The sequence below is a fragment of the Argopecten irradians genome, chromosome 2 (genome assembly GCF_041381155.1).
Source record: "Argopecten irradians isolate NY chromosome 2, Ai_NY, whole genome shotgun sequence".
Lineage (NCBI taxonomy): Eukaryota > Metazoa > Mollusca > Bivalvia > Pectinida > Pectinidae > Argopecten > Argopecten irradians.
In genome coordinates this window covers 66,871,089-66,882,194 of record NC_091135.1, presented here as the reverse complement: position 1 = coordinate 66,882,194, position 11,106 = coordinate 66,871,089, and the positions used below count along the sequence as shown (strand labels likewise).

Below are 11,106 nucleotides of genomic sequence, written 5' to 3'. Positions count from 1 at the left end.
AGGAGATCTCCAACTGGACCTAAACAATCTTCAAGATTGGTCAGGTAAATGGCTGTTGAAGTTGTCTGGATTGAAAAATTATTTATACGAAGATGTCTTTAGCTCCCGTCCTTAGTATATAGGCGGAATAGAGGAGATATGATTGAAATTTTTAAAATTTTTAAAGGAGGTTATGATCCATCCGTATCACATGGATTTTAACAAGAGAAACGACCCCAGGGATATGCATTAAGCCTGGGTAAATCAAGGTGCAGACCCAGCGTATTGTTGGCAACTGACACTCTTTACCTGAAAGTGTAATACAGTCACCTAATCTAAAAAAAATGAAAAACGTTTGGACAAATTTTGGGATAGCGAAGAAATGAAATTCAAAACAACGCCGATGTAACGTCACAAGAAAACCTTTATAATGTCATTTGTATAAATGAATATATGGACTACGATCTGAACATAGAGGCACGCATAGTGCCTGCGTTCAGAATAAACTAAGTACGAAACTTACTAAACTCAGGCAAGAGATACGTCATCAGATATTTCCTTTTGTTAAATCAGATGATATATAACCAGGTACAGAAAATATAGGTTGTATAAACAGACAAGCGAAATATATTTCGGGTAACTCGGTCAAGACCACGTCGCCAGCTATGAAGACTGGCTCAAGGGAATTAACTCTTTAGAAAAAATAATTACGGTCTGTATTCCATGCTGCTACATTGTAGTTTTATGAAAGGGTTACATAACGTGTTTTCCGAATAAAAAAGAAAAATTAAAACCATAAATGTTAACAGACAATGATTTTATTATCGTAAACTGTCCATAAGTAGGAACTTACAAACAATACAAATTAATTGAAATCCATGAACATTAATTGATAAGTCTCCAGTCTATATTAATTAAACAAGCAAACATAAAACATTCGGTCATAAAGCAAAATAATAATTAAAAAAAAAAAACTAAAATTACGAAAACTAATTATTACTTTGGCAGAGTTCAAAATTGTGTTGGAAAATGTTCCATTAATTGCTTATAAGATGGCACCACACTATCAGCCAAAGCTATATTCTCTATACATTAGGTGGATTGTAATATAAATTGATAAAAAATAGATATATATAAATGAGACCTTAAAATGATGCGATATTTTTTAAGTTTATATACAGCTATGAAAACTGACGTTGTTATAAGACTGAATGATAAGACAACATAAATTGTATCAATTTAATATGAAATAAATGAGGTAGATATACACAAAAGTATATATTCCTGTCGATGGTCAATGATGTGTATCGTTCGAAATATATCATATATTTGAAATTACCTGTACATGTATCAATTGCCAAACAAGGGCATAATTATTGCCCAATGAAGTCACAATGATAAAGAACGATATACATCAGGGATGTTAGACATATACTATTGCAAACGTCACAACACATCTACTGATGAAGTAAATACATAATGACAACGTTTCCTAGAAACTGATGTTTACACTCAACGGTATCTCGGCCTATAATGAGTTCGATAACATTGACGCACATCTATTGTTTAACTATAAACGTTTCTTTGAGCAGGTCGTCGTTTGAAGTCCAATGCTGAGAGTAATTACCACTATAACTCCTATAAATATTTGGTGCCGTGACCGGGATTATAGCTGGCATCGATACAAGACAAACGCCAGGACGCAAGTCTCAATCAAACGACACTTTTACTTTTGTCAACTGAATTTATGTTTGCGTTTTGGGGATCATGGGCGTGATCTATCAATATTCCTTTGCAGTAAGCACAGAGAAAGTTGATGTCAGCAAATAGTCATCAATCTATCATATGCGACAAAGTTTATATTTGTATCAATATGATACACATAAGAAACGATAGGTCTTTGACATGACTTGATTTCCGTAGTCTTCGAAATATTTTGTTTTAAGCACACACGATGTATCCCAATCCGTTTCCATGGAAATCAAGTACATCTATTACTGAATATTTAGCGGTGTTCCCTAAGATGACCACCATCTCCAGATAGAAAGTTGAGCCAACCATTAGATAGAGCCGTACTGTCCGTGTCCGGATCTGACGTTATAGAGGGTGTGGTTTTCTGTGGGGTCTCGGGACTAATAGCATTTTTCTTTTTCCATGGAGAGCCTGTCACTGTAAAGTAAACACACAGACTTGATATACGACACGGTAATTAAATGTTCTCTATTATACCAGGTTACGTCAGGGAACGATCAATTATTTAAGGATTGATTGTCAATTTTGTTGCTAGCATTGACTGATAAAGAAAGTTAATCTCGTGCAAATGAAGTGAACTGCGTATTATATTATATTACTGACAATTTCTTATATCACTTTATCAAGCATTTCTGTCTGTGTTTCTAAATGTATGTTGTTAACGATAGGCCACATCGCAGAAAGTTCATTCAAAACTGAAGCGGCGTAAAACTAGGTCAAAATGTAAACAATGCCAAAATGTATTCTACCGTCGGTCAGAGGTCAACGCGTGACCAAGCATCTTCATTGGGTAATGAAGTGATCGAAGTTTACTAGTTTCATTAAGGAAGAGCGAAGTGAAAATGTTAATATTGTAAATTGTTTGGTTTTTAGGTCACCTGAGACGAAGTCTCAAGTGACGTATTCTTATCGTCTTCTGTCCGTCGTCGAGCGTCATGTGGCGATAAAAAATTTACATTTTTAACATCTTCTCCGAAACTGCTGAATCAAATTTGTTGAAATTTTATAGAAACCTTCCATGGCCAAAGTTCAATCAAACTTGTGAATTATATGTGATCCAAGCCCCCCAGGAACCTGAGGGGTGGGGCCAAAAGGGGTCAAATAGGCATAATCTTCCTCTGAAATTCTAGAAATGGTAGAATCAAATACTCTTCATTGATGGAAGGGTTTTAAGGTCCTTTACAAAAACTGTGAATTATATGACCCTGGGGTCTCACGTTTCCCCCTGGGGAGGGGATCAAGTTTACCATAGTTTATATAAGAATAACACATTTTTGAGCATTATTTGGTCATTTGTAGTAGGAAATAGGTCAAATGTTGTCAGAATTATCAATATGAATGGCCATTGAATCATATTAACAATTTTTCCACGACTGAGCACCCGTGGTCTGAGGGATGGGGCCAAAATGGGTCAAATAGGCTAAATCTTCTTCTGAAATTCCAGAAATGGTAGAATCAAATACTCTTCATAGATGGAAAGGTCTTAAGGCCTTTTACAAAAATTGTGAATTATATGACCCTGGGGTCTAACTTTTCCCCCTTGGGAGGGGGTCAAGTTTACTATAGTTTATATAGGAAAAACACATTAATGAGTATTATTTGCATAATTTTCATAGGAAATGAGTCAAACAGAGAATTATTAGCCCGAGACAGTATCAGATAGTATCAGATAGGACAGGGCTAAAAGGGTCAAAATGACTAACATTTTAAAAATCTTTTTTTTTTTCTGAATTCACAGATTTCATGGAACCAGATACTCTTCATAGGTTAAAAGGTCAGAACCAGAAACTCTTCATAGGATAAACGGTCTTAAGGCCCCTTACAAAAATTGTGAATTTCAAAGCCCTGGGAGGGGATCAAATTTACTATCTTTTATATTGGAAAGACACTTTTATGAGCATTCAATTTTCATTGAGTCAAACTTGGTAAGAATTATTATCCTGAAATATAGTATTTCAACATATCCATATACAATGTACGTCCTCGCTGACCCCCAGGGACCAGTGGGGCGGGGCCAAACGCGGTCAAATGACTAAAATTTCAAACAAATCTTCAGATTTCGAACTCAGGTGATCGCTAAGGCCCATGGGCCTCTTGTTTTCATGTACATCATACATAAGGAACTCAAACAAAACACCAGCTACGTTAATAGCATAATCGAACAGGCTACTTATTCGGGCAATGGAAAGCAAGTGTATATATGTTGGGATGATGAAATACCATAATATTGGATCAAGAAAGTTAATTGAACAACAGTATAGCAAAGCTGGAACGTTGGCACAGCAAATTAATCGGAACATTTGAGCTATCATGTTAATATTAAAGTAGAATGTTGAATTAGGGACAATTCACTCAGGCTAATTCTTTTACATAACCAAGAAGCAAAATATAGCATAAATGTATTGTTCTACATTACTTATGAAACATATAACGTAAAACATTGACAAATTCCACGACATTAATATCGTTGAAATATCAGAATCGTTGATCAATACGATTAAGCAGGTACAATATGGACGCTGTACCCATACCCAAGCCAAAGACACACACGTTAAACAAATAAACTACATAACCACTGAGAAGGTGATAAAATGATTTTTAGACAAGACAATTCATCTAATAAGGTAAACATACTACTGTCAGAGCGATTTGAGCAGTTCTAGAAAACAGTTGCACTACTCTACGAGCAAGGGACAGGGTTCGGCATACAAGAAGTTCGACCACAATGTGTAATGGCGGACAGCGAGCTAGTTTGAACATCTACACACATGTCATCACCATGGGCTTTTCAGGCATATCACAGTAAAACCGACTGATGTAATTTCCATTTGAACAGGGTTTTTTCCGATATATGTACAAATTTTAATGTTTCTTAGACTGAATTGTCCCTTTAAAGGAGCATCCTTACCTCCTCCACCGCCTCCTCCGCCTCCTCCAAACACAGTAAATGGAGGAGCCCCACCCCCGGGCGAACTGTCTCCGGGGGAGCCATTCTCATTGTCTAACAGATGTCCTTTCCATGCAGCACCGCCAGTAGGACTGCCACCTTAGGATAAACATTAACCAACAAACGTCAATACTTTACTCTTGTTAAACTTGGATGTGTTAACATTTTTCAGTCTTATAATAACATACGTTTAAATAAATAATTTTATCTAAATAAATTAAAAAGTTCCATCTTTACGTACCACCTCCTCCACAGTAGCAGGCCCCAGCTCCCCCTCCTGGGCCCCCGGTAGGAGAACACACTGGACAGCACGTGGCGAAGCATGTTCCACAGGAAACGCAGCATGGACAGTTCCGGATTCTCGCGCATCTCCATGGCAGCCATCCAGGTCTGCAGCAGCACCAGTAGAGGATGCTAAGGCCGACGATGAGGCCAAGGACAATATAGAGAGGAGACAGATCTGGGGGCGGGACAGGGGGCGCTGGGGTCGTCGTAGTGGGCTTCGGCTTTTTGGGCTCTGTAAACATAAAAGTACTATGTATACATGTATCCCGAGAATCGTCTGTAGCGCTTGTCATGCTGAAATAATTTGAAATGTTTTCAATTCAACAGTATGTCGAAGAATTATGTTAGAAATCAGATTCTATAAGTGCGCAACGGAAAACAACATTTTAAGTAACAGGCCCTGAAAACCGTAATTATTGGTATGGATTCCCTGAAAATACAGCGGACAATTGCTATCCGACCTTCCTCACTGATTAAACTAATAAATTGAACATAAATTCAAGTTAAATAGAATTACATTCTTTACGAATCTTCTATTCACACTGTAGGATTTCACTTTTATTGGCGGAGAGTATTTTTTATTATAGGACTATCACGCCACATACAGGTATAAGCCAATCAAAACGAGAAAAATAAAAATGTTCGTTAAAAGCAAATATAGTTCCCGACACTGTGCTGCCAATCCGAAGATATCAGAACTACGAGAAAAATGAAAACTATGAATACAATAAGATTACAATGTTTTCAGCATAGTGTTCACGATATGATGATGTGTGAAGGAGTTATTTAATGCATTGAAAAAAATTATAATATACTTCACGGGGATTCACGTGCACATCGCATGTTATGATTACGTACATTTGTACCAATAGAGGATGAAAACAAGGATAATGATAACGAACACTATATATATAAAAATACTTTGATGTTTGTCAAGGTCCGGGGGCGGGGTAAGGGGCGTGGTGAAGGTCGTGCAATTGACGTTTTGGATCCTACAATTATAGAACGTGTATAAAAGCTTATATGCAATACAACACAGAAACGAAGTTAAGCTTTTGTCAAATTTTAATCTAGCGCAACGTACACTATTTTACGTTCAAATACACAGTAACTGACTTGTTAGATCTTTGTGGGTGTAGAATAGATCAGAATTACATCTTTAAAGACAAGTAAGACATTTGAGCATTGATGTAAACAAATTGATACATACTGCCACATAGCCCGGGGTACTTCTTGGTAACATCGGATGTGTCTTTTGGGAAAAATTCATTAAGACAATTCTTGGAGTACCAGTAGTCACATCGGAGGGAGTCGTCAAGGCAACGCTTGCTCTCGTTACACATCAGGACAACGTCATCTATCGTGTCGTTACACGCTGAAAGAAATGTTACCATGGTTACCATTAGGAAATGTTTGACACGATAAAATTTACAATAAAACGAAAATTTATTTCATCAATAAAAAGACTGCGAATGGTGTGAAAGTGAAGGACCAATGATATCACCTTGATGTCGATCTTTGGCTGTTTAATATTATACATGTATATCACGAGTTTCGCCACATAAAAACAAGAAGCATGAAAGCATACAAATTCGTTCGGCCTTTAACTTTATCCTTGACACTGCGCTTTACTTAGGTGCAATGTTACGTCCAGACAGTTATATCTTTGATGGTTCTATCTTGTTAGTACGGAGACATCAGAACCTTGGCTTCCTCTGGAGTGTACGACTACCCAAACTGACTGTTTTGCTTTACATTATAAATCACGACATATAGCCTTACCGTAACCAAACGACGTTATGTCAAGTTTAAAGAAGACTTCGGGGTAGTCGAAGTCGTCAACTGGCGTTGTTGCTTTTGGATCGACCGTAGCAGCAGGGTCCGGTGGAGCCGTTGTCCCGTTGCCAAGGGCGGGGTTTCGGTAGTCAAGATAGAAAAATAATGTGATGAATTCTCCTTCCCACTCATAGGACGGCGAGACAGTGTCGACCCCACACAGGGTGTAAGATTGGGTAGCGGACGCCTTATCTTTACCATTGTACATTGTAACATGGGCTTTCCCGCAATCCTTCGGGGTCATCGAACCAAGCCTCTTTTTCACGTTAGGGTCATGGACAAGAAATTCCCGCCAGTAAATACCCATGTAGCGTTTTTCTGGCGGGAAGACTCCCGGGGTTGCTGGCATACCACGAATAATCACTGTACATTCCAGTAACTGGCCTTTAAGCTGTTGAGCAATATTCACTTTGGGTTTGGCCTTTTCATTAAACACTATGTCTCTGTCGAACTCGAGGTACGCTCCAAAGTCTGGACCAAGCATGTGACCACACGACTCCGACACGAAATCTGTAGGAAATCAGATTTGTAAATATAGTTTTATACTATAAAGAACCATCACCTTCAGGTTCACGCAATGTGCGAAATATTGTCAAAAACACAAGCCTTTCAAAGTATTTACCATATTAACTTTCTGATATACAGGCCTATTCTTAATTTTTTCGCTCTATATTTAAATACACGTATATGATTTTCTTGTTCAATATAAATTACATAATCAAGTTTTTTGGATACATGTTTCATATAATTTTCTTTAATTACCAATTTTGTCCAATGGTAAGATAAGTTTGTAATTGAAGTGTTCATGACACAAACTAGTGTATTTACTGTTTATATAATTACATCTTGTAAAGTCACTCAATTATTTTGATAATAGTTTGATTTTACCGTAGAATATGCAGTTTAGTAGCGTTTTCATTTATAGATTACTGCAATACTATTTTAAACAAAACAAAGGTATATGATTGCTCTGCCGATGTAATAATGAAGTAGGTATAGGACTACTGTACCGATATTATAGGCATACTTACATCTCTCATTTCTGCCGTAAATAGAGGACACTTGAAAGAGAATGAAGACAAATAGGTAAATATCCATACTGATTAAAACCATCGAGGTTTCGGAGAAAGACTGTTGTCAGAGTGTAAGTTAACCACCATATAGGTACAGAATACATAAAAATCTATTGTATTTGTATGTAAATTTATTTCCTAACCGATCTAGAGGCCCAATGGAGGGGGCTTGAAGTATTAAAATTATTTATTTTCTGGAAGTTAGCCTTGATCATAACTTATCTTCGTATTTGCATTTTGGTTTAATGTTTCCCCCGCAGTACACTCTGGTAGGCACCTTAAGGCGATCTAAACAACATGACATGTTGATTGTCTAACGTAGCGAAGCGATGCTCCTTGACCAAGCAAGAATGTGCAATAAAAAACAAATGGCGCTGCACGAAAGGGTTCGCCCCCAGTACACAACTTTAAGTTTATATAATGTATACATGTACACACTTTGAAAACCGGGAACTCCCAGAGTCATTTGATATTGTGAATATTATTGTACGCCTTCCAATGTGTATTGACGCTTTAAAATGCCACAAACGTCGATACAGTTTTCGCTGTCTATCCGACATACTTGTTGCTGTGTCGCCGAGGCCTGGTCGTGGTTCTTTGTACTGAGTTTATATGTCTGTGGGCGGCAAAACGCATCAAAACGCTAACATTTCATCGGACGTTCAACTTAGATACGGAAAACTCTCTTTACGTTTGTACATTGTCCAGATTTCGGCTTAAAACTGTCATATTAAACGCCCACTACCTTTGCGAAACAAAAATTAAAGATGCTCCACCGCCGACAGAGCATAAATAATTAACACAGAAACTAATATAAAATAATTTATTTTGCCTTTGGTGTATGCGCAACCAGTACTCCATTCCATATAGGATATAGTGCCACGGAATTTTTTCGGGATGCAATTAATTATTTTTCATATTTTAACCTTGAGGTAAAATTAGAAGCTCAAACTTTGCAATGGTGGTAATGGTGAAAAGTATGTAACTTTTGTAACTGAAGAAAAATGCTAAATCGTCTGCTCCTGTTTTTTATAGTGAAAAAAATATCATATGTCAGCGGTGGAGCATCTTTAAAAGTTTCTTTAAAACAATAATAATATACGAAAATGTATACTAATGACCTAAGATGTTGTTATAACACCAACCGAATGTAAGATTCCCTGAGTAAACTATGTTAACAGTGAAGATTCATGTCGCTGTTTTGCCGTCTGTCGACCGAAAACAAATAATAATCAAAAGCCGTTTCCCAAAGGTTGTGAACATTTAAAACCAGTTTATCAATATGAACTTATAGCAAACATGTCTTTTTGGTCCCCCCCCCCCCCCCATTTTCGCCGGCTGAAATGTTCTAAAAATGCCACATTTGAAAGAAAAAAGGGTCCTCCTGCACATTTTTCGTATTTGATTTTAGAAAATTTTCTGCTACGCGGCGCATTTCCTAAAACGTTCAAGCACGTAATGTTCAAACCTTTAATAAAAAAAAATTCAATACACATGAACTAGACTAAAAATGTCCATGTTTATATGTGTTAGCATGACAATTAATTCATTATTATTTTGAGTTACACAACAATGTGCCGATGGTGTTAAGCCGGTATGTTCAGATCGGGCAGGGTTGCATACAGTAATTGACGACATTCACAATTATCATTTCTAAATGCAGGTAAATTTAAATCGAAAAATTACCATGTTAAGAACGTTATGAACGCTTTAAAATCATCAAAATACATCATTAAACTCATCTCAGCCATTCTGAATCGTAATATTTTTCCCCGGGGGAGACCCCGAACCCTCAAAACACCAAAATTTAAATTCCGTACTCATTAATTTCCTGTTAGCGACACCAATGTGTACAAGTATTATATGTAATGATATATTAAAAAGAGTAATGTGAAGAAAAAATATAAAATATATTATATGGTTGTAGGCGGGTCTCTTACATATACCTATATCAGATAGAACAAAATGGACGAGATAATACAGCTACATGTGATTAATTTACCATGCCGTTACTGTTAAATCATCCACATTTTAATCCACGCCTTTTGTGTGTGTACATGACACATTTTGATCCACGCCTTTTGTGTGTGTACATGACACATTTTAATCCACGCCTTTTGTGTGTGTACATGACACATTTTAATCCACGCCTTTTGTGTGTGTACATGACACATTTTAATCCACGCCTATTGTGTGTGTACATGACACATTTTAATCCACGCCTATTGTGTGTGTACATGACACATTTTAATCCACGCCTATTGTGTGTGTACATGACACATTTTAATCCACGCCTATTGTGTGTGTACATGACACATTTTAATCCACGCCTATTGTGTGTGTACATGACACATTTTAATCCACGCCTATTGTGTGTGTACATGACACATTTTAATCCACGCCTATTGTGTGTGTACATGACACATTTTAATCCACGCCTATTGTGTGTGTACATGACACATTTTAATCCACGCCCATTGTGTGTGTACATGACACATTTTAATCCACGCCTATTGTGTGTGTACATGACACATTTTAATCCACGCCTATTGTGTGTGTACATGACACATTTTAATCCACGCCTATTGTGTGTGTACATGACACATTTTAATCCACGCCTATTGTGTGTGTACATGACACATTTTAATCCACGCCTATTGTGTGTGTACATGACACATTTTAATCCACGCCTATTGTGTGTGTACATGACACATTTTAATCCACGCCCATTGTGTGTGTGTACATGACACATTTTAATCCACGCCTTTTGTGTGTGTACATGACACATTTTAATCCACGCCTTTTGTGTGTGTACATGACACATTTTAATCCACGCCTATTGTGTGTGTACATGACACATTTTAATCCACGCCTATTGTGTGTGTACATGACACATTTTAATCCACGCCTTTTGTGTGTGTACATGACACATTTTAATCCACGCCTTTTGTGTGTGTACATGACACATTTTAATCCACGCCTTTTGTGTGTGTACATGACACATTTTAATCCACGCCTATTGTGTGTGTACATGACACATTTTAATCCACGCCTTTTGTGTGTGTACATGACACATTTTAATCCACGCCTATTGTGTGTGTGTACATGACAGCACATTTTAATCCACGCCTATTGTGTGTGTACATGACACATTTTAATCCACGCCTATTGTGTGTGTACATGACACATTTTAATCCACGCCTATTTTGTGTGTACATGACACATTTTGATCCA

General features: G+C 37.2%; 1 protein-coding gene across 1 annotated transcript; it reads right to left on the bottom strand.

The window, feature by feature from the left end:
- Window positions 1-786: 786 nt before the first annotated feature.
- On the bottom strand, window positions 787-7,897 carry LOC138316799 (uncharacterized). Its single transcript, XM_069258455.1, has 6 exons — window positions 7,831-7,897; window positions 6,746-7,309; window positions 6,174-6,338; window positions 4,920-5,195; window positions 4,640-4,777; window positions 787-2,148 (listed from the first exon to the last, which is right to left on the bottom strand). Exons 1-6 carry the CDS (start codon window positions 7,895-7,897, stop codon window positions 1,985-1,987), a joined length of 1,374 nt encoding a protein of 457 aa, XP_069114556.1. The 3' UTR covers window positions 787-1,984.
- Between the last annotated feature and the right edge of the window lie 3,209 nt (window positions 7,898-11,106).

Excerpts from the sequence above, each read along its gene's own strand:
- LOC138316799 (XM_069258455.1), bottom strand. The coding sequence starts at position 7,897 with ATGGATATTTACCTATTTGTCTTCATTCTCTTTCAAGTGTCCTCTATT. Across the intron at positions 7,310-7,830 it reads TTACGGCAGAAATGAGAGAT|ATTTCGTGTCGGAGTCGTGT; the intron begins GTAAGTATGCCT and ends GATTTCCTACAG. Across the intron at positions 4,778-4,919 it reads CTGCTACTGTGGAGGAGGTG|GTGGCAGTCCTACTGGCGGT; the intron begins GTACGTAAAGAT and ends GTTTATCCTAAG.